The 25,181-nt window shown below is 40.5% G+C and overlaps 1 protein-coding gene across 1 annotated transcript in view; it reads right to left on the bottom strand.

The window, feature by feature from the left end:
• LOC136867105 (N-acetylglucosamine-6-phosphate deacetylase) overlaps positions 1-25,181 on the bottom strand; it is a 125,829-nt gene that overhangs the window by 13,437 nt on the left and 87,211 nt on the right. Inside the window, exon 7 of the mRNA XM_067144210.2 lies at positions 1,698-1,874. Within this exon, the coding sequence (XP_067000311.2) occupies positions 1,698-1,874 (177 nt within the window). The remainder of the gene's footprint in view (positions 1-1,697; positions 1,875-25,181) is intronic.

The following is a 25,181-nucleotide window of genomic DNA, read 5'->3' as shown; positions in this document are numbered from 1 at the left end:
TTCTTTCTGGGAGAACTGGATTCCCCACAAAGGGATCGGAGAGGAGGCCATCCGGGCCTCTCACTCTTGCCCACCGTTTCTTTAATATTCAAAGGAAAGCTAGCAAATTGATTGCTGGTCTTCTTAGGGGATCCTGTGACCCCCAGTGGAGTTGGAGAAGGCTTCTTCTCCAACTTTTTAAGGGAGTGCTGGCACTTCCCTTTCTCCTCCTTTATAATCTGGGCTTTGGTAGGAGGGCTGGAATTTCCAGCCCTATTTGGGGAAGTCTTTTCCCCCGCCCTGGGAGGGGAGGACTTTCCATCCGAGCGTACCTGGGAAGGGCCCTTTCCAGGCAACGTTGGCAATGATGCTCTTGTTGGTTTCCCAGAAGGTACTAGAACCTTCTTGGGACCATCTGTACTTGTCGAGGCAACACTTTGTTCATGGCTGGTTGATGGAGCTTGTCTTTCTAAACTGGTTATTGCAGGATTGAAGCTTTGTGGAGTGATCCGTACATTCACAACCTTTTGAGCGAAGGAGGTGGAGATCTCCGGAGCAGCCATAGTTTTAAACTTTCCCTGGGCATCTGGATAGGAAAGCTTATGCAGTATTATCTCCTGTATCTTCTTCTCCTCCCTGAACGTTGGGCATTCTTTGGATATCGGAGAATGCACGCCAATGCTATTGACGCACATTGGCAGTGGTGTACACTCAATACCAGCATGCTCACATTTTCCACACATAGCACAGGTCAACAAACCATGACAGCACAATGAAGTGTGGCCAAACTTTTTGCGGTTATAACACCTCACTGGTGCTGGATTGTATGGGCGTACAGTTAAATGTAACATCGCGACTTGGATACGTTCAGGCAGTGACTAGGCGCTAAAGGTCAAGAAGAAAGTGCCCGTATCGAGCAGCTTATCACCGACATGCCTCTTTAATCTCTGTACGTCGGTAACGCCCTGACGTGCAAGATTTCGAATGATAACGTCATTGGAAGCCCTTATCAAATACCTGCGGAAAATTACCCCTTTGCAGGAGTTAAGGGATTTGTGCTTCTTGATTTTAACTGCCACATTGCCAAACATTTTTGCCTCAGGTAACCATCGACTCTGTTCACCCATCGATGTATTTATTAGCATGGAGCCATCACGAAGCTTACACATTTCATCAACTTCACCACAAACAATATCTTCAATTGCATTGCTAATCATGAATGTACATTCTTCTAAGAAGCTCTGACCATCGATCCTGGAGGCGACCAGGAATCGAGGGAGCCGTTCGTCACATTCATCTTCTAATTTTCCTTTTTAGCACTTTACTGGATGCAGTTTTTTCTTTTTTTTTTTCCTTTTTTTTTTTTGAGAATAAAAGGCACAGACACCTCTCAGCCAACTCGGGGGACACCTCGTTAGTCTGGCTCTACACCAAAGCTAATCCAGCATGGGTAACCCTGAGCTGACACAGCCCTCGGGATCAAGCCCACAAGCCCCACACCGACGTCAAGGTCATGGTGTCCCTAGAGGGGGTCATGGAATAGTTTCTGTAACTCGAGGACAGTTTATACTATAGCAACAGGCAGGAATTGCTACACTAAGATAATGTAATTGTTAATTCTAAACATTTCCTATTTCAGTTCTACATGTTTTTTCACATTCCTGAAAAATAATGCAATAATTGTAGTTTTACTGTTTTACATTACAGTGATAACTCACCAGTTGCATCAAGGAAGTATCGTACACATTCAATCATAGTTGCAATGCTCCCACATAAGGTATCTGTTCCTGCTAAATAAGCTCGACCTTTTCTCACTTCTATGGTTTGCTGTCCCAGCTGATGAGTACCTTCTCGAAGGCCCAAGGCTGAAATAGCATCAGTCACCAGCACTGTACCTAGAGATGAAGAGAAAAGACTAGAGAACCTCATGGTACAGTACGTTTACTACACAATCATTATAATTCTAATGTGAACATATGTGGAATAGAATGATGAAAAATTAAGATTTAAAACAAATTAAGTCATAAATGTGAGAACAGAATCTCATTTATAAAAAGAAGAAATATCATAAATTAAATCCTGTTTCCAAACTTTGTAATTCAGGACTAGTTTTGCATCAAAATGAAAGCTTAGATTGTGTCAAATTACACACGGGTATTGTAACTCTTGAGTATTACATTATGTTTCAATAACAGAATCACTTCTCACATACACCACATTGCTATGAATGACTGGACATTGTTTAAAAGGAAAGCAGATTGATCTTATATGTTACTCAACATGTCATAAGGCTGTGAGCACTCAGAAATGTTTACTACCTACCAGTACAGTGGTCAAAATGGACATGTGATGAGAGCTCACTGAGGCTGAAAGGGGTATGATCATCGGTTAGATCCTTCCATCGGTGAGATTTCTGGCAACTTTTGGATACCATGTACAGAAGGTCCTTCGGGATCTCTGGGGGCGATGTCTGAAGGTTAGTTAGCTTATGAAAAGCCATTTTCCACCAATGATTATGCTCAATTGGAAAGCCAGCATTTCTAGCTATAGGCTGATAATGTAATTTCCATTGCAGCAGACTTTTTTGCAGAGCTAGCACGTCTATCTTATCCTACTTCTCCTGACAGGCTTTCCAGAGGCCGTTGATAGTGTGTGGACGTCTATTTCCTAAGGCCCTTTTTTGGAGTCCAAATGCACAGAAGTCCATAGGTGACCCATCGGGTGCCTTCAATGGAATGTCAGTAAAAGGAATTGCACGGATTCCAATTTCCATCTCCATTCTCTCTAAGAACAGACAAGTCGAACGAGAGGTGTGGCTGAACACATAACTGATTTTTCACCCTTCCATACAGTGCTGGGATATCTGTGCTGATAGTATGTAGAGTTCACCTTCACATTATTAGTGACACGGTGAATGGTTAACTTACACTGTAGCAGTATCCAGCGATGATCATGAAACCCCTTGGAAAACTTTCCTGGCATTCTTTATACAATATTTGATCAATTCTTTTGTCTCTAGGGCGGTACTAAATCGAGTGGGGTTTATTACAATCACTAAGGTAAACATATGCTTTGTCTATTGTCATCACATTTTTCCAACCGTTCCCTGCCAGATAGCCCTCATACGGCTTTCTTGCATTAGTGCAATATTCTGAAATGTGACGAGGCAACAGCTTGTGAACTCAGTGCTTATGCCGCTTTTCTAATTGCAGGTCTTTGTTGATTATAGTGTTAACAGTTGAAACAGACATCCCCAACTTACGTGCGATAGTCCTTTGTGGGGACAAGGTTACCACTCGAGACAAGGGCCTTCACTTTCCTCACCACTTCTGATGTACGGCTGGTGGCTGGTTGTGGATTTGCCTGTCTTTTTGTCCTCTGGAATTAAGCCCACTTGGCCTTTGCCTTTTTTATTAAATGCAGCAGTGATCCCGTTATTTGATATCAAGAAATTATGCTTCTTGCACATTCCTTGGATTGCAGAACAGCTATATTTAGCATCAAAAAGGGCTGTTATGTAGCCCTCCCAGTAAGGGTCAAACCGCTTCGGCATCGTTGCAGCTAATCTCACAAAACTCTACACACATATTCTCAGTACTGATGTGAATCATCACGCCCCATTTTGACATGATCAAGTTGATAACAGCACCACCAGCGGCCTTCAAACTCGTCACTGGAAATCCCGAATGGCCTTTTGTACAACGGAAAGTGATGTAGTGATGAAATGGAAATGCCAGGCAGTTATAAAACCATCACCTTGACCATGGAAGCCAAAACAATCAACAGATAGTAAAACTGGGCCAAATCCATATCAAGTGCCGACCACACTAAACTGAGATCAAAGTGAGGAAGAAGAATAATAATAATTCATAATTAGAAAAAACAGCAAGCAAATAAGCAGGAGAACAGGAAGGACTGCAACAAGACTGACCTTATGCAGCTTATCTCAGCTATTTCTAGGGTCGCTGGAGCCATCCAGGTTCAGTTTGGTTTTAGCCAGGGGTTTTGGGCTGGATATCCTTCCTGATGTCACATGATTTTTGAGATAAAAATCTTAACCCAGGATCGACTAGAACGTAGACCTCAGCCTTCTGAGTGGGAAGCCAACAGCCACCAAGATAATCCCCTCCCCCACTGACGGATTGCAACAACTATCAAGGAATTTCTTTGGTCAGAATCTAAGCACGGTGTTCATGGGAATTTTGGAAAAGAAGGTAGTATCAATGGTGGAGAGAAAGCTGAATAAAAGACAATGCAGTTTCAGAACACAGTGGGGCTGTAAGGACCAGATTTTCAGTATGTATCAAGAAACTGAAAAAAAACAAGAGGAACACATACTGTACTTATGATTTGTAGATCTAGAGAAGGCCCTAGATAGAGTACCAAGGGATGAGATGTTGACCACACTGAGAATTATGGGATCATGGGTAGGTTGTTATTATTATTATTATTATTATTATTATTATTATTATTATTATTAATAATAATAATAATAATAATAATAATAATAATAATAATAATAATGGTTTTTTAAATCCTACTTTTGATTTTTGGAGTTGTCGAAGTGCTGGAATTTTGTCTCATAGGAATACTTTCAAGTATCAATGAATCTGCCAATTTGAGGCTAATGTATTTGAGATATTTCAAATACCACTGGTTTGAGCTGGAATCGAACCCACCAACTTGAGCTCAGAAGGCCAGTGCTCTATCGGCTGCGTTACTCAGTTTGACAAAGACATTTATGTGGATGATCAGGCTGTAATCAGAATTGATGGTAGAAATGAGTTCTTGGTTCAAAGTAGGTAATTACAGGGGCTAGACAAGGCTATAATCTGATTATGTCAATAAAACCGAACAATTCTTCTCAGAGAATAACTTCACTAAAATTAAGAAAGACCATACTAACAAAATACAATGGAACATCAAACACGTCTTGGAAAACAATCATTTCCTCTTTAATGAACAAGAAAAGTCTTGACTTGTTGGCTGAATGGTCAGCGTACTGGCCTTCGGTTCAGAGGGTCCCAGGTTCGATTCCCGACCAGGTCGGGGATTTTAACCTTCATAGGTTAATTCCAGTGGCTAGGGGGCTGGGTGTTTGTGCTGTTCCCAACATCAATGAAACTCACACACCACACATAACACTACCCTCCACCACAATAACACGCAGTTACTTACACACGGCAGATCCCACCCACCCTCATCGGAGGGTCTGCCTTAAAAGTGCTGCACCCAGCTAGAAATAGCCACACGAAAAAAACACTAATTTAATTACCATGAACCTAACTCCACCTGCAGTTACTGCTGGGTGAATAGGGAACATGCATGATCCGGGGTTTTAATTAAAAATATGCTAATCTGATTCAAAATTTCATGCAGAATTCAAAAATGTGATCAGAATGTACAAATAATAACTCCAAACGTGATAAAAATCTACGAAAATGTCACGTCACGCAAGCACGCGATCTCATTGGTCTGACGTCATCGTACAGGTTGACTGAATTAGCAGACGAAGTAACACATAGTGTGCTGTGAGAAGCAGGATACACTTCGCGTATTTCTACTTTACGTTAGTGTCTAGTATGGTTAAATTCGAGGTCTATACATTGGATAATAATCTGAGTGGTATATTTTAGACTTAAAATGAATCCTGCGCAGACAGTGAGGCAGAAAACTTATAAATGGTGTAGAGTTCCGATGTGCAATAGCACATCGCATACCGTACCAAACAAATTGTTTATAAATGTTCCAAAGACGCTAAAACGAGGGAGAAATGGATTTTGGCGAGCCGGAGAAATGCTGGTGATATATCGGAAAAGTCTACAGTTTATTTTTTTATTTTTTTTATTTTTTTGAAGATTTTAACGTAAGATGAATTTGTTTGAATTTTCAAATCACTTTTCCATGTCAGCTGTTCTAGTGGTAAAACTTTAAATTTTAATGTTTGATGCTTTATTTAAATGCTTCAATTACATCTTGGAATATGAAAGTAAAAAACAGTGCATTAAATAATGCTGATTATTTAAGTATTCTCCAAACCTAACCTATGTTTTGGGTGATCCATGTCAAGATAATAAATCAAAGGGGTTATGGACCATTTTGACAGCTCTAATTCTACCAATTTACCTTGGCATGGGACAGTTATGTATGTCTTTATTGAAGAGCTTAATTGGTAAAGAAATTTAGGCTATATCTAAATACTCTATAATGTAACAAAGAATAGGCGTGTACATCATGAAAGGAAACAACGTGAATTTAACAAATGTATAACTCTACACAAAACCAACGCTTGTCTGTTGGGGTCTTATAAGTTAACAATGCTCAATTATAATAATTATCATAATATTAATGAAATAAATAACATAATTGCACACAGGTGAAAATAGTGATGTAGGTGTTTAAAATATTATCCAACTTAGCCCTCCTCTGCGAACCATGTGACCTTGCCGCGGTGGGGAGGCTTGCGTGTCCCAATGATGCAGATAGCCGAGCCGCAGGTGCAACCATATCGGATGGGTATCTGTTGAGAGACCAGACTAACGAATGGTTCATCGAAAGGGGGGTAGCAGCCTTTCGGTTGTTGCAAGGGCGGCAGTCTAGATGATTGACTGATACGGCCTTGTAATAATACTCAACATGGCTTAGCTGTGTTGATACTGCTACACGGCTGAAAGCAACAGGAAACTACAGCTGTAACCACCTCCCGAGGACATGCAGCTCTCTCTGTATGAAAGATGTACTGATGATGGCTTCCTCCCGGGTAAAATATTCCGGAGGTAAACTAGTCCCCCATTCGGATCTCCGGGTGGGGACTACACGAGAGGGGGCGATCATCAGGAAGATGGATACTGACATTCTGCGAGTCGGAGCGTGGAATGTTAGGAGTTTGAATCGTTGTGGTAGGTTAGAGAATCTGAAAAGGGAGATGGATAGGTTAAAGTTAGATGTAGTTGGTATAAGTGAAGTACGTTGGCAGGAAGAACAGGATTTTTGGTCAGGCGACTACCGAATTATCAACACGAAATCAAACAGGGGTAATGCAGGAGTTGGTTTAATAATGAATAAGAAAATAGGGCAGCGGATAAGCTACTACGACCAGCATAGTGAAAGAATTATTGTCGCCAAGATAGACACCAAACCAATGCCCACCACAATAGTGCAGGTCTATATGCCTACTAGTTCAGCGGATGATGAAGAAATTGAAAGAATATATGAGGAGATAGAAGATTTAATACAATATGTCAAAGGTGACGAGAATCTAATTGTGATGGGAGACTGGAACGCAGTGGTAGGCCAAGGAAGAGAAGGTAGCACAGTAGGAGAATTTGGATTGGGACAAAGGAACGAAAGAGGAAGTCGGCTGGTTGAATTCTGCACTGACCATAATTTAGTCCTCGCCAATACTTGGTTCAAACACCACAAACGACGGCTGTATACGTGGACGAGACCTGGAGACACTGGAAGGTATCAAATAGACTTCATTATGATTAGGCAGAGATTCAGAAACCAGGTGTTGGATTGCAAAACTTTCCCAGGAGCAGACGTGGACTCTGACCACAACTTGTTGGTCATGAAATGCCATCTGAAGTTGAAGAAATTGAAGAAAGGAAAGAATGCAAAAAGATGGGATCTAGACAAGTTGAAAGAAAAGAGTGTGATGGATCGTTTCAAGGAACATGTTGCACAAGGACTAAATGAAAAGGCCGAAAGAAACACAGTAGAGGAAGAGTGGAGAGTCATGAAAAATGAAGTCAGTAGGGCTGCTGAAGAAATGTTAGGAAGGAAGAAAAGATCAACTAAGAATCAGTGGATAACTCAGGAGATACTAGACCTGATTGATGAACGACGAAAATACAAGAATGCTAGAAATGAAGAGGGCAGAAAAGAATACAGGCGATTAAAGAATCAAGTGGATAGAAAGTGCAAGGTAGCTAAGGAAGAATGGCTGAAGGAGAAGTGCAAGGATGTCGAAGGCTGTATGGTCCTGGGAAAGGTAGATGCTGCATACAGGAAAATCAAGGAAACCTTTGGAGAAAGGAAATCTAGGTGCATGAATATTAAGAGCTCAGATGGAAAGCCACTTCTAGGGAAAGAAGACAAAGCAGAAAGATGGCAGGAGCATATCCAACAGTTGTATCAAGGTAACGATGTAGATAATTTCATTCTGGAACATGAAGAGGCTGTTGATGCTGATGAAATGGGAGACCCAATTTTGAGGTCAGAGTTTGACAGAGCTGTGAGTGACCTAAATAGGAACAAGGCACCTGGAATTGATGATATTCCCTCTGAATTACTGACTGCCTTAGGAGAAACCAGCATGGTAAGGTTATTTCATTTAGTGTGCAAGATGTATGAGACAGGAGAAGTCCCATCCGATTTTCGGCAGAATGTTGTTATACCTATTCCCAAGAAAGCAGGTGCTGACAGGTGTGAAAACTACCGCACTATTAGTTTAGTATCTCATGCCTGCAAAATTTTAACACGTATTATTTACAGAAGAATGGAAAAACAAGTTGAAGCTGAGTTGGGGGAAGATCAATTTGGCTTCAGAAGAAATGTAGGAACACGTGAAGCAATCCTGACTTTACGTCTGATCTTAGAGGATCGAATCAAGAAGGACAAGCCCACGTACATGGCATTCGTAGATCTAGAAAAGGCATTCGATAATGTTGATTGGACCAGGCTATTTATGATTCTGAAGATGATAGGGATCAGATACCGAGAACGAAGAATTATCTACAACCTGTATAAAAATCAGTCTGTAGTGATAAGAATCGAGGGCTTTGAAAAAGAAGCAGCAATCCAGAAAGGAGTGAGGCAAGGCTGCAGTTTGTCCCCTCTCCTTTTCAATGTTTACATAGAACAGGCAGTAAAGGAAATCAAAGAGAAATTTGGAAATGGAATCACAGTCCAAGGAGAGGAAATCAAAACCTTGAGATTTGCCGATGATATTGTTATTTTATCTGAGACTGCAGAAGATCTCGAGAAGTTGCTGAATGGTATGGATGAAGTCTTAGGTAAGGAGTACAAGATGAAAATAAATAAGTCCAAAACAAAAGTAATGGAGTGCAGTCAAACGAAGGCAGGTGATATAGGAAATATTAGATTAGGAAACAAAGTCTTAAAGGAAGTAGATGAATATTGTTACTTGGGTAGTAAAATAACCAACGATGGCAGAAGTAAGGAGGACATAAAATGCAGACTAGCACAAGCAAGGAAGAGCTTTCTTAAGAAAAGAAATTTGCTCACTTCAAACATTGATATCGGAATTAGAAAGATGTTTTTGAAGACTTTTGTGTGGAGCGTGGCATTGTATGGAAGTGAAACATGGACGATAACTAGCTCAGAAAGAAAGAGAATAGAAGCTTTTGAAATGTGGTGTTATAGAAGAATGCTGAAGGTGAGATGGATAGATCGAATCACGAATGAAGAGATACTGAATCGAATTGGTGAGAGGAGATCGATTTGGCTAAATTTGACGAGAAGAAGAGATAGAATGATAGGACACATCTTAAGACACCCAGGACTTGTTCAGTTGGTTTTTGAAGGAAGTGTAGGTGGCAAGAACGGTAGGGGTAGACCAAGGTATGAATATGACAAACAGATTAGAGCAGATGTAGGATGCAATAGTTACGTAGAAATGAAAAGGTTAGCACAGGATAGGGTGGCATGGAGGGCTGCATCAAACCAGTCTATGGACTGATGACTCAAACAACAACAGCCTAAGTTTTAGGTTATACAAGCCAGGTCAATAAACCGAAGGGTAAAAATACCGCGCGAGTTGGCCGTGCGGTTAGGAGCGCGCAGCTGTGAGCTCGCATCCGGGAGATAGTGGGTTTTGAACCCCACTGCCGGCAGCCCTGAAGATGGTTTTCCGTGGTTTCCCATTTTCACACCAGGCAAGTGCTGAGGCTGTACCTAAGGCCACGGCCACTTTGTTCCCATTCCTAGGCCTTTCCTGTCCCATCGTCGCCATAAGACCTATATGTGACGGTGTGACGTAAAGCAAAAAAAAAAAAAAGTAAAAGTCACAGCACCCAAAGACATTCCTGTATTGAACGACTAAAATGTCACCGGGACACTTTTCTTTCCTGATATGCTCAGCTTGTTAAAAGCCAAATGTAATTAACGTTATTGGCTTCACGCCCCGCTAACTACTTCTACGATTTTCGGAGACGCCGATGTGCAGGAATTTAGTCCTGCAGGAGTTCTTTTACGTGCCAGTAAATCTACCGACACGAGGCTGACGTATTTGAGCACCTTCAACTACCACCGCACTGAACCAGGATCGAACCTGCCAAGTTGGGGTCAGAAGGCCAGCACCTCAACAGTCTGAACCACCCAGCCCGACTTGTGAAAACTAGATGAAGTCATATTTATCTTTATCATGTTTAACTTTTTCCCTCCACAAAGATATTTAATTCTCTTTCATGGGCCCTGGAAGTGGGTAGGCCAGTTGTCCCAACCATAAATATATATTTTTTTGGGAATGATAGATTATAGCCCTATAGTACTATGATCTTTCTTTCCTTCTTTCTTTCTTTCTTTCTTTCTTTCTTTCTTTCTTAATCAGTGTATCCTTCAGGGTTGGTTTTCTCTCGGACTCAGCGAGGGATTTCACCTCTACCACTTCAAGGGCAGTGTCCTGGAACGTGAGACTTTGGGTATGGTGATGAAACTGGTGAGGAGGGCCATTACCTCGCCCAGCGGCCTCACCTGTTATTCTCAACAGGGGCCTTGTTGGAGGATGGGAGGATCGGAAGGGATAGACAAGGAAGAGGGAAGGAAACGGCCGTGGCCTTAGGTGCCTGGAGGAGAAGTAGGAAAATACGAAAAACCACTTCGAGGATGGCTGAGGTGGGATTCGAAACCCTTCTACTCAGTTGACCTCCCGAGGCTGAGTAGACCCCGTTCCAGTCCTCGTAATATTTGTTTTCAACTTTCATGGCAGAGCCGGGAATCGAAACCGGGCCTCCGGGAGTGGCACACATTAACCACTACATCACAGAAGCGGACTAGTACTATAATGCTACCTATATGTTTATGTTAGTGCTGAAATCCGATTTCTTACTTTACTAATGCTGAAAGCCCGAAAATGTAATGTTATTCTTTAATAGGGGAATCAGTCTAGAAGGAAATGTTGAAAGTGATGTGATATCTATCCAGGTTCGTTGTTATCCTAATACTATGGATTACAGTACATTGCACGTATATAAAAGACGCCACTTACAAACTTGCTTGTTATCCGCAAATTTCTGCGGCCACAAAAGTCACATTTTTCAAGAATGATGACATCTACACATGGTAGATTGTCTGACTGTGCTGTTTCGAACCTTTCTTCTGTCATTTCGAAGTTATTCGCAATCGTGAATAATAAACAATCGGCTTTTAGCAACGGCTGATGCACAACGGCTGGTAGAGCTCCATGCGGTACTGGATCGTGACGTCACAGCGCGCCGCTTACGTCAGAGGCCGTTTCACTCGCCTTGCGGAAAGGCACTATTAAATATTTTTTTAATGGTAGAAAACAAGGCAACATACCACAATGTAATACGTTTACGTACTATTTCATTGGTGTACTTTTCAAAAAAAATATTTTTGAAAATGATGCATGTTCCCAATTGAATAGCTAAGTAGTTGCTGTTGCCTGTCCCAAGGCCAAGTAAAAGAGGAGGGTTCAATGTCAGGCTTTCAGCAACAAGGCGGTTGATAAAAACATCTGCTACATATAAATGCATAGGCTAGAAAAAATATTAAGATAAAAACTGCTAGGGCGTTCCCCGCTGTAGGTGACACAGATCGTTATCACCTGAATGGTGTGAGAAATGGGAAAGGACAGTGTGGGCGAAAGAAACAAGTCCAACAAATCAGGATGCCATCCATGAACATTGGTACTCTGAAGTCTAAGTTGGGAACTTGCTGATGTACTGAATAACCGGCACAGACGTTGCCTACATCCAAGAAACAAAGTGGACTGGTTCCAGGGTTAAAGATAATGAAGGATACAAGTTGTTCTACCACAGGAAACACCTAACCACAATGGCGTTAGCTATTGCTGCGAGCCCTAGCATCCGAGATCATACCATAGCCATTTATCCGATCGACTGATGTCCATCAAGATTAGTAGTGGAACAAAATCGTTGCACGTAATCTCCTGGTATGCCCCACAAACTGGATGTGCCAATGATGAAAAGGATGAATTCTGGACCAGCCTTGAAACTCACCTACAACTGCTTGAGGAAAACCGAGCTCCTCTTCATTAGTGGTGACTTAAATGGACACATCGGGGAAAATTGGGATGGATATGAGAGAATGCATGGAGGTCGGGGCTTTTGGAGAGAGAAACGAGGATGGGAACAGAATCTTGGATTGTGCTACAGCATTTGACTTGGCGGTAGCCAACATCTTTTGCAGAAAGCGTCCATAGCACCTCATTGCTTTTAGCAGTGTTGGAAGAAGTACACAGATTAAATACTGGTTAGTATGAAGGCGTGACCTGAAGTCAGTCACTGACACTAATGTTATTCCATCTGATAATATTGCACCCCAACATCATCTGCTCCTCCTTCAGTTTTAGAATGCACCTCGATCTCTGTAGAAAAACCTGAAGTCTATGTCTGAGAAAATTAAGTGGTGGAAAATAAACCGGCATTACACCCAGCTGAAAACTTCTTTTGCACCCTTAGTAATACAACATAGATAACATGTAAATGATGCCTGGACAATGCTGTTGATAAACTTAACCATAATAGGTATTTTATTTGATCCTGTACCGACTTGTCTAAATCTATTAAATAAACTATTTTAATCACTGATGAAGGGAATGCATATTGTTCTTGAAACATGTATGATAGAATAAATAATTTTCAATCATTAAAAGTGTATTGACAAGGTGGACCCAACATAAACTATTTTAAATAGTTTCTTTAATAGATTTGGACAACAGTCACTGAACACATAAAGACCTGTGCCACGACCATCATGGGTACAACAAAACCTGGATGTTGTTTCATTAACTAGGAGGCTTGGTGGTGGGGCAAACATGTACAAGAGGCTATTAAAGAAAATAAATAAGCCTACAAGACCTGGCTCAATTCGGGAGTCAATGGTGATGGTCAACAATATGGACGAATAAAGTCACTAGCAAAACAGAAAGTGGCAAAGGTAAAAGAATAACATTACAGAGACATGTATGATAAACTCAACACCCCAGAGGGAGCAAAATATATTTACCAACTAGCAAAAAATTATCACCATTCCACAGAGGATATTGGACATGTCATGACCATAAAGGATGACTACTAGAAACTACTACAAAGACCAACTGAGATCCTTGACCGATGGAAGAAACATTTTGAAAAAATCTCCAATGAAGAATTCTTACATTCGCCAATGTTTGTTTGTATGTTTGTACAACCCTTGTCCCGTTTCCTTACGGGGTCGGGTATGAGGTGAGATGAATCTGTAGTGGCGGGTTTTTATGACCGGATGCCCTTCCTGATGTCAACCTTATCACAGGAGTTAATGAAATGAAATTAATGACGTGATGTAGGATAGCAGGAAGGGAAATGGTGAAACCAGGTGCCGGCACATAGCCTACTCCTGTCCAATAACACCAAGGGGTCTGCTTAAGTTCTGAAGCCCCCATCCAACGGACAAATCACCATCAACTGTGTCATATGCCCTCACTCCATAAGAGCACTGCGGAGAGGTTTGGAATTTAATCCAGACTTTTGGCACGCAATATAGTGATTATAAATTGTATACCACCACCTCCCCTACCCCGTTGGCCAACATTCTGATGGTAATTTTTTTTTCGACTAATGGGACTCGAATGGTTCATGTTTGTGGGTTACTGTAGTCACGTCCTAGTTCATGAACCATGGGCAACGGCTGAGTGGCCTAGTAAGAGGTCCTGAGAGTCGGGATACCAGTTGCTATGGGATGGGAGTGGGCATCTCGGACATATTCCGAGTCATGGCCCTCCTTGTGCTCAGGCGGCTAGGACTATACAATTCACCGGTGGTCCATAACCCGTTAGAGGAGAGATCCTCACTTGGACTATGTGCAAGTAGGGTAGCATCCTGCTTCATGAATTTACAGTACCGAGGTCAGAACATTTTAAGCAAGCCTCGGACCTATGGGAGTAATGGTGTCCCACTCCCATCTGACAGGCGAGGGACTCCTTGGAAACAACTTGGCGAACGAAATGGAATTTGATGGGGAGCTATTAATATTAATGGGGCTTATGGACGAAAGAAGGTAGAACTGGCTGAGTCAACAAAGAGGATGCATCAGGATGTGCTAGGAGTAAGTGATATTCGGGTAAGGGGAGATAATGAGGAAGAGATAGGAGATTATAAAGTGTACTTGACGAGTGTTAGAAAGGAAAGGGCAGAGTCTGGGGTAGGGCTCTTTATCAGGAATACCATTGCACATAACCTAGTTTCTGTTAGGCACGTAAATGAGCGAATGATGTGGGTAGATTTGTCAGTTGGAGGAATTAGGACAAGAATTGTATCCGTGTATTCACCATGTGAGGGTGCAGATGAGGATGAAGTTGACAAGTTTTATGTAACATTGAGTGACATCGTGGTCAGGGTCAACAGCAAGGATAGAATAGTGCTAATGGGAGATTTCAATGCGAGAGTTGTGAATAGAACTGAAGGATACGAAAGGGTGATTGGTAAATATGGGGAAGATATGGAAGCTAATGGGAATGGGAAGCGTTTGCTGGACTTCTGTGCTAGTATGGGTTTAGCTGTTACGAATACATTCTTCAAGCATAAGGCTATTCACCGCTACACATGGGAGGCTAGGGGTACCAGATCCATAATAGACTATATCTTAACAGACTTTGAATTCAGAAAATCTGTTAGGAATGTACGAGTTTTTCACGGATTTTTCGATGATACAGACCACTATCTGATCTGTAGTGAATTAAGTATCTCTAGGCCTAGGGTAGAGAAAGTGAAATCTGTCTGCAAACGAATAAGGGCAGAAAATCTCCAGGATGATGAAATTAGACAGAAGTACATGGATATGATTAGTGAGAAGTTTCGAACAGTAGACAGTAAGCAGGTTCAGGATATAGAAAGTGAATGGGTGGCATACAGGGATGCCGTAATAGAAACAGCAAGGGAATGTCTAGGAACAACTGTGTGTAAAGATGGGAAAAGGCAAACATCTTGGTGGAACAATGAAGTGAGAGCAGCCTGTAAACGTAAACAAGGGCCGAGGCAGGCAGGGATTTGTATGTAGATAAAAGAAACAGAGCGAAACAAATAGTTGTTGAATCCAAAAAGAAGTCATGGGAAGATTTTGGTAATAACCTGGAAAGGCTAGGTCAAGCAGCAGGGAAACCTTTCTGGACAGTAATAAAGAATCTCAGGAAGGGAGCTAAAAAGGAAATGAACAGTGTTTTGAGTAATTCAGGTGAACTCATAATAGATCCCAGGGAATCATCGAAGAGGTGGAGGGAATATTTTGAACATCTCAATGTAAAAGAAAATCATCCTGGTGGTGTTGCGAACAACCAAGCTCATGGGGAGGAGGAAAATGATGTTGGTGAAATTACGCTTGAGGAAGTGAAAAGGATGGTAAATATATAGATTAAAAATAGATTAAATTAGACCTGAAATGATGAAGTATAGTGGGAAGGCACGGATGAAATGGCTTCATAGAGTAGTAAAATTACCGTGGAGTGTTGGGAAGGTATCTACAAATTGGACAAAAGGAGTAATTGCACCTATCTATAAGCAAGGGAGCAGGAAGGATTGCAACAACTATCGAGGTATCTCATTGATTAGTATACTAGGCAAAGTATTCACTGGCATCTTGGAAGGGAGGGTGCGATCAGTCGTTCCTTCTTACAGAATACTGCTGATTGCAACTGCGAGCTCACTGCATTAGCTTTACTACACCTAGATTCAATATCACTTACTATATTACCATCCTGGGAGAACACACAACTTAAATACTTGAAATTATCGACCTGTTGTAGCTTTGTATCACCCATCTGACATTGAGTTCTGTTGAATTTCTTACCTACTGACATCAGTTTAGTCTTCGAGAGGCTATTTTTCATACCATACTCAGATTTTCAGATTTTCAGTATGCGCCAGGTAATTGAAAAATGCTACGAGAGGAATAGGCAATTGTGTTTATGTTTCATAGATCTAGAGAAAGCATATGACAGGGTACCAAGGGAAAAGATGTTCACTATACTGGGGGACTATGGAATTAAAGATAGATTATTAAAATCAATCAAAGGCATTTATGTTGACAATTGGGCTTCAGAGATTATTAAAATCAATCAAAGGCATTTATGTTGACAATTGGGCTTCAGTGAGAATTGATGGTAGAATGAGTTCTTGGTTCAGGGTACTTACAGGGGTTAGACAAGGCTGTAATCTTTCACCTTTGCTGTTCATAGTTTACATGGATCATCTGCTGAAAGATATAAAATGGCAGGGAGGGATTCAGTTAGGTGGAAATGTAGTAAGCAGTTTGGCCTATGCTGACGACTTGGTCTTAATGTCAGACTGTGCCGAAAGCTTGCAGTCTAATATCTTGGAACTTGAAAATAGGTGCAATGAGTATGGTATGAAAAATAGCCTCTCGAAGACTAAACTGATGTCAGTAGGTAAGAAATTCAACAGAATTGAATGTCAGATGGGTGATAGAAAGCTACAACAGGTTGATAATTTCAAGTATTTAGGTTGTGTGTTCTCCCAGGTTGGTAATATAGTAAGTGATATTGAATCTAGGTGTAGTAAAGCTAATGCAGTGAGCTCGCAGTTGCGATCAGCAGTATTCTGTAAGAAGGAAGTCAGCTCCCAGACGAAACTATCTTTATATTGGTCTGTTTTCAGACCAACTTTGCTTTACGGGAGCGAAAGATGGGTGGACTCAGGATATCTTATTCATAAGTTAGAAGTAACAGACATGAAAGTAGCGAGAATGATTGCTGGTACAAACAGGTGGGGACAATGGCAGGAGGGTACTCATAATGAGGAGATAAAGGCTAATTTAGGAATGAACTCGTTGGATGAAGCTGTACGCATAAACCAGCTTTGGTGGTGGGGTTATGTGAGGCAAATGGAGGAGGAAAGGTTACCTAGGAGTATAATGGACTCTGCTATGGAGGGTAAGAGAAGTAGAGGGAGACCAAGACGACGATGGTTAGACTCGGTTTCTGTCCCGTTACGTAGATCAACCCGAAACAAACTACGATAAGGGGCAGTAACATAGAGAATAAATTAGCTGGCACACCAAAAGTTAGAAAATAACACAAACAGGAAGCGAAACCAGACTCACACTAAACATCGTAAAACAATAACAGGAAACTTACTTTAAAAGACGAAAGAGAGTCACCAAGAACCCGTAGAAGGAAATTAATTAAAGGAAGAACAACCCATGCTTAGAGAATTTAAATCAAAAGAATTTACATTTAGTAAATTAAAACTTTTAAAATGTTAAGAAGAAAAACTATCAATGCAGGACAAATTAATAAAGTAAAGATTAACATACCAAGTAAAACATAATTTAAAATCTATCGTGGTCGACCACCGGAAAATAAAAGAAATGATTTCATAAACAAGTTAGGCCTCAACATACCAGTGAAAATGATGAGATTAAAACTAATATCAGTTCACAATGAACCTATTTAAAAGCCCTTCTGAACCACAGAGTTCTCACCAAGGGATAAAATAAATGGCAGTGGAGATAAAATAAACACAATGATACTTTATACCCGGTAGAAAAGGGAAAAAAAACGGATATTTAAAATAAAATTTGCCCCAACGTGAGCACAAGGTCACAAAAGGTAAGGAAAATCAAACAAATTAAATATCATCACATCAAGACGGTAGTAGCTGGCAAATCAACCAACAGCGTCCACAATCAGGGAAAAGGTCTTTCCATTTTTCGGGTCAACAATCATCGAAAACGAAACGTTGGTATAGTAACACACTAACGCCATGTATCAAGCATGGCAAAAGGTAACCATGGAAACCGAAGCCCGTACAAACAAGGGAAAAGAAAAATAATACCAAGGAACCCAGAAAAACAAGCGAAATATTTTAAAACCAGACCGAGAAAGATAAAATAAATTACTGCCCACTTGGTTAGAACTCAAATGGTTTAAAACTGACACACTTGGGGTGTTTTGATAGGGTAGTAAAATTTAGACATTACAAGGTGTATCAAAGATTTTTCACATAAGCATAAGGTATTCAAACTTCACCCCGATACATCTTAAATTTTTTTTTAACAACAACATGAAAAGTTACAATATAAGATGATGATAATAATAAGGTTTTAATTTTTTTTTTTAAAGAGCCAAGATCTTGCTTTGTCAGAAATTTAGAGTCCTCAATCAGCACCAACCAGATACTTAAATTGATCAAAGCTGAAGAGAATAAGATTCTTAGAAATGCCAAAAATCTTCATTGAATAGAGATGACGCCAACACGCCATTTTTAAAAAACTTACTTTCTGGAATGAAGAAGCCAAGCAAACGATTATATTAAACATACAAACTAGAGCAGTTCCCTTGTTGGTAGAAAGATCAAAAACATAGTGAGGGCAAAGGGAGAAGCCCTCTCACAATATTCTTCAAGTTACGTCCATGTCGGCTTGCGAAACTCGTTCATACCAGAGAAGCCACAACACTAGTTGTAAATCGAGGATTGTGGCGACGTTTAGTAAATTCTCAGAGGCTTGCAGACTGAACGCTGAAAGGCATAACAGTCTATAATGATAATGTATGTATGTATGTATGTATGTATGTATGTATGTATGTATGTATGTATGTATGTATGTATGTATGTAAATTATTCAGTTGAAGAAGTCCCAATTAGGGTCAAAATATGCACTGATTGCGAATGTCATATATACATTGTACTGAATAGGTAGATGAGTTTTTGTGATTTCTTAATAATAAATTTTGCCTAACTATATTGTGAATCAACACAATCAGACCATGAAGTTTATCACACGATATTTCATATGAATATATTATTCTGGGGTAGAAATACATCTGTGAGATGAAAAACACTGACAAGGGGAGGACAGACCCTGCACCAAACTAATTTCAACAAGCTTCGATGTACCTGTTTGGGGACACTCAACAGTAACTCATATATAAGCATTTAGGTCAATACGCTTTCGTTTTCGGAAAAATTGAGATGAAATGTCATGACACAGGATTCACTTTGGACCAAGTGGAGGTGACAGAACACTAAAAGGTGAACAAATTTTACGTAAAGATGTCAGGTCCAAAACATTTCCAAAAAATTGATAAATCCTTAATTCCAATGCAACGCATATTGAACCGTTCTGTTCATGGGCCGTTGGAAGTAATATTAATGCAATTAGTATAGGCATATGAGACCACAAAGGGATGGTGCAATATGATGCAATAGCACGCAGTTTTGAGAGCATCACAGCTTCAGTTGGGATGCGGTTCTCTGCACAACAAGCATAGAGATAAGGCAAGCTAACCACTTCACCCCGGCGAATTTCTGATGCCAAGATGCGAGCAAGAAAACGCGGGAGGCTCCAGGCCTGACAGAAAATAAACTTGAAAAGTATCTCCGTCCACAGATGAAATCCAGAGAAGATAAAACAATAGGATTATCGAGTGTAATTTTCTGAGTGATTTGATATGCATCATTAAGCTAATTACATCTCCTCTAATTAACTGATCTTCATCTCAAGTACCATGTGAACCAAACCAGCTCCAAACAAGGAACTCAAGTGCATTGGGAGGGTCCCAAGTGAGGAAAAACTTAGCGTGGCTTGGATAGTCACTTGAATAAATACTGAGCTCAAGGGATGCGGAGATCATTCTCTACACTCAACTCTGACCGTGAGGTACGTGTCGTGTGTCGATCGCTCTTAGGCAGAACAAAGCATTTTAGAACTGTGTTTGAAGTTTGGAGAAGTTTTCTTTGTCTGTGTACTTAAGTTACCAGTAAAATACCGTAAAAGTGTGTGTTATAAATTGAGCGGAAAGCCGATCAAGATGATATGAGTTAGAAGCAATTCTTATTTGCTACAATCGCTCTTTGAATAAGCAGAAGTCTAGTGTCGTCTGAATGCTAACTTGTTCTTAAGTCGGTGTAAGCTCGAACTGAACAGTATAGTCTAGCAGTATTATAATGGATCATTTCCACATGGACAGAATTTAATCTGTTGAATATTAGGCGATAAGCTAGAGGAAACACTGTAAATTGTAAATACAGTAATAAGTGTAGCTTAGGCGGAAGAATGAAGTAGCACACAACTTTGTTATATGTGTTGCTAGGAGAAAGTGTGCGTGCGGTTTCACACGACTGTCAGTTTCAAACTTGATGTAAATGAACAGACAGGAGTAACACTGATAGGCAAAATAAGGAAATATGCATCTAACCAGATACAGATGTTAAAACTGCATTTCATTTCAGTTGCATTAGATCGCACGAACGCTCACCCGTAAGTGCTAATATATCACGGCGCATACCAGCTGTATGAGAAGGAGACAGGAGACATCAGTTGCTGCCGGGAGAAGATGATCTATTATTGTGCAGCGCAGGCACGTTCCGAATGAGACAGCAGCCCAGGTGTTCCAGTTAAGAAGACAGAAGACCATGGTGATGTTGCTGGAGTCGAACCTAGTAGTGCTACCCTGTGTCAACTGCTGTACCCTGACGTGCTAAAAGCTGGAGTCCACTATGGAGGGCCGCCAAGATGAACAACTATTAAGGTCAGAGAGATTCTAACATTTAAGCATCGGATAGAGTTAGAATAGCTTCGCAAATATTGTAAATAAATTCTTCGCCCCTCAGGCGACTATGTAAATAACTTTGCGCTCAGGACAAGCACGTACAGAAAGTTAGTTTCTTTATTTGTGTGTTAGTGTATACTGGTCATGATTCTAGATTGATTCTTATTGTTTGTGTATATAGATTTGTCATTTAGTTGAAAAGAGGGATTATTCTGTAAGATCATTAATAGAGTGACCTGCACGATCTAGTAATTTTGATAGGTAGACCTTGTGTCTTAGGCGAGCTAGCTAGATAACCTGCACGAGCATGCCTTAGAGATATAATTTCTATATTGGTTGTCAGCGTTGTAAGCATTAAGATCATCATAACAGCTCCTTCAGACACTCTCTCAGACATGAGCATAATTCGAACGGCGGACTGTTTAAGTCAGAGAAATAATGCCTAGACGAGATCTATAAGTTTAATCAGCCCTTAGATGCTGAGGCAAGATAAGCCTTAATTGTGTAGATATGCAAGAATAAGCGTATTATAAGAGATGTTAAATGGCTTGTATTAAGCTCCATAGATGAGCAGTATTGCGTGCAGATATATGCACAGAAAATGAGATTAAGAGTTAAGATTTTGCAATTAATAATGTTATGAAAGGGGCCAGGTAATTCACTCTGTTATTTGTGGGCATGTAATGAGTGAAAGAAGTATCGAACTAGCACGGACCGCCAGGCTGTCAGCTGTGTTGGCCCATAAATCAAGGGAGTCTTGTGGGGCAAATTCATGATGGCTGCCGTCTATCTTCTCATGTCTGGAGCTGTGCTGTTAGGGTGAGCTTGCTGACATCATTTGTTTGGGTTGAAAGTCCCCTCGCCCCGAGAAGCAGGTCAACGCCACCGCAGGCATATTTTTAACAAGGCCGTCTGAACTTTTAAAAGCTGGAAGGAGCGACACATTTCATTATGCAAATTTATTCACAGGAATTTGGCGATACCTCGACTGCTCCGTGCATTGTCATTGTATTGTAGTTGCATTTATATTTGTTTTGAGGTATTGCATGGATCCAAGAGGGTTATATGTTCATATCCTAGCTGGTGAGTTGTGATATTTGCATGTGTAGTTTTAGGTATTTGTCTTATAAGTTATGTTGTCATGTAGTGTAAGGTAAATATCTCCCAAAACAGGGAAGCTATTAGATTAAATCAAGTGAAGTTATTCATCCCTAACCCTATCTCATAATTCTGTTTAAGAGAAACATCGTTATGCGTAGAATCTGTCTGCACCATGAAAATAGCAGTACAAGAGATAGCTCCGCAACCACGACAATGAAGAATAAATAGGACTTCTCCTGATGGAATTCTGACGATATTTGAATATGCCACTTGGCAGTATAATTTGTAAAAATCTCATGTAAATTCATTGATTCATTTCTTATTCACGATGTTATTAGAATTTCACATCTCTTTTTCTGTTGAATAAATTTGTTATTTATTTATTTATGATATATTTGTTGCAACTCACAATATGACAATAATTTTTAAAGGTAAATCCTAGATAAAATTCCTGTTCCTCTTAATTTTATCTTGTTTATGCCCTTACTTAACCCACTGTACTCGCCGGCTGAGTAGTCTGGAGCTGAAGAGGAAGACAGGAAATTATGGTGAGCTATGTGCCAAGGTTTATGACCCAGACAGGTGAGTATTTCTACGAAACTATAGTACATACGATCCGTTCTCAGCATTTGCTTGATAGGGACCAGAGGCTATATGGCACAATATATACTTGGAGAGTTACACTGCAGCCACCGTGGGTGGTCACTGTACTTGTCTGCAAGCCTCGACGACATTAGTTTTTTGTTTTTTTGTATAAAATAAATGACTGATGCTTGTTATTTAAAGGGGCCTAACATCTAGGCCATCAGCCCAATAATTATTATTTGAGGGAACGTGAAGATAAAGATACAAACAAAAATATTACACAAATTGCAGTACACTTTCTTTTCTACCTGAAATTAATACAGTTCTAAACATTCTTACAGTTACTGCTGGATCTCTCACTCCCCTCCGGTGAACTGAAAAAGGCCAGGAAGGAATTTACTTGTCGGTTTGTTATGAGTCACTGAGCATGCTAGCAAAGAATTGTAAAATAGGGATAGGCCTATAAGTGCAATACGTGTTTAATAACTGATCAGTGATCACCACAGTGAGCTGTCCATAACAGAAGAAACAAAACAAGAAGTGACTGATACTGTCCACTTTTATGTCAAGGCACTGGAAAAAAAAGGAGGCATTATAAATCCAAAAGCAAGCAGCTGCACTTCCATGCACTCAAAACAGATTGGAGAGGAACTTTTGCAACAATTTTGGAACATTCAAGTTGAAATGGCATTTGCTGACAAAGAAGAACTGATTCACAAAGAAGAAGACCAAACAGAAATCTTTGAAGATGCCGTGCCTATTCTGGACACACAAGTACTGTCATCACCACTGAGCTCTTCTTCATCACTTACTGATGACAGCTATGTGCCCAAAATTAAGAAAAAGCATATTGAAGCTATACCACTTGATGTTAAAATAATGGCAGAAACTCTAGGGAAAGAGCATCCGAAGTGGAGTGTATGATCAATGCAGAAGAATGGAGCAACATCTGCTGAAGCAAGACGACGTAACGAGAACGTGACAACGCAAACATTGCAACAGCGGGCTGCAAATGCAGCATTCCAGTATTCAGTTGATAGTAACTTCAAATTTATTGCTTTTTCATTCTGGGTGACAGATGTCAAGAAAGAAAAAAAAACAAACCACTGAATCTGGCAACGTCACGTCACAAAATTATATCTTGTTCAAGACTACGACAACGTACGAAGATACACTGAAAGCAGTAGAGCTCTTGCACAAGCAGATGGCACCTCTTGTCAAAACATTTAATCCAGATTACGTTATCAATACTGATGAAACAGTTTGTGAATATCAACTAAATATCTGGCGTACTCTGTCCCATAAGGGTGAAAAAGAAACCGTTATTGCTGTCGGTAGTATTAATAAAGTGAAGCATTCTTACACGTGCAATATTCTTTAACACTTTCTGGAAAATTGCTGCCGAAAGTTCTTTTATGCCTACCGATAAATGTGGAGTGAGAGTGACACAAAAAAAAAATCGTCTCACAGAAAGGTGCAAAAAAGTGAATGGTACATGTTTGAAATCCAGTAAATTGACAACCGGCATTTACAAGTTGTACCTGCATCACATTTTGAAACCCGTGCTAACCATTTGATGTTTATTTCTTTTGCCAAGTGAAGAATTGTATTGAATAGAATAGAATAATTATTTATTGTAATCCAGAATGTGTTTCAATACATGGATTCTTTTCCTTATTACTATTTATCTATTACTACATTAAATATTACAATTAAACTTCTAACAAGTACAACTGCATTACATTCTTTAAATGTAGTCGCCCACAAAGTCTATTACCATTTGCCAAATGTCAGGTAGCCATTGGGGACTGCTGACAAGGTGTTCTCTGTTGATTACAGTGATGGAGTGCCCTACTGCGCAGAGTACAGATGCCAAATCAGGAAATCAATGGCCTCGGAGCAGTTCCTCCAACTTCGGAAACAGGTCGAAGTCACAAGGACTCATGTCTGGTGGGTGTGGAGGGGGTTCCAAGACCTCCCAATGCCACAGTTGCAATAAGAGCTTGACATTGTTTGCGACATGACAATGTGCATTATCATGCAACACAATAAGGTGATTGTCTCGCAATAAACATGGATGTTTGCACCACATAGCAAGGCGTAGATGTCACTCCAGAAATCGGCAGTAGTAGTCACTGTTGATGGTTTGACCCTCAGGCACAGCATGCATAAGCATAACACCTTCGTAGTCATATACCACAATCAGCATAAGCTTCATCCAACTGGATTCCTGTCAAAATTTCTGGACTTGGAGAACCTAGGTGATGCCATTCTTTTGATTGAAGTTTTAATTCAGGCTCGTAGGCTTGTGCCCATGTCTCATTAATGGTGACAATACGCTGCAGAAATGCGTCTCTTTCATTGCAGTGTCTGTCCAGGTGGATGCCAACCAGTGCATACCGGTGCCATTTGTGTACGTCGGTGAGTTGATGTTGAACCCAATGGGATGCAATTTTTCCTCATGTTAAGACACTGCGTCAGTACGTGCCACACCGTTTGATGACCGAGACCAACCTCTATGGATAATTCCCGGACAGTCCATCGATAGTCTATGGAAAGGAGACCACTCACAATGACAATCTGATCTTGAGGAATGGATGGCCGACCTGTGCGGTGCAAATCTGCAGTCTCATTCCGACCCGCACAAAATGCCTCGACCCATCGTGCAACCATCCTATATGGTGATACCTTCTTGCCACAGGCTTCACATAATCCTCAAAAACATTTTGATGCATTTTTGCCATGG

This window comes from Anabrus simplex, chromosome 3 (assembly GCF_040414725.1).
Source record: "Anabrus simplex isolate iqAnaSimp1 chromosome 3, ASM4041472v1, whole genome shotgun sequence".
Taxonomy (NCBI): domain Eukaryota; kingdom Metazoa; phylum Arthropoda; class Insecta; order Orthoptera; family Tettigoniidae; genus Anabrus; species Anabrus simplex.
Note: the sequence above shows the minus strand (reverse complement) of the source record. Positions and strands in the feature narration are given on the sequence as shown.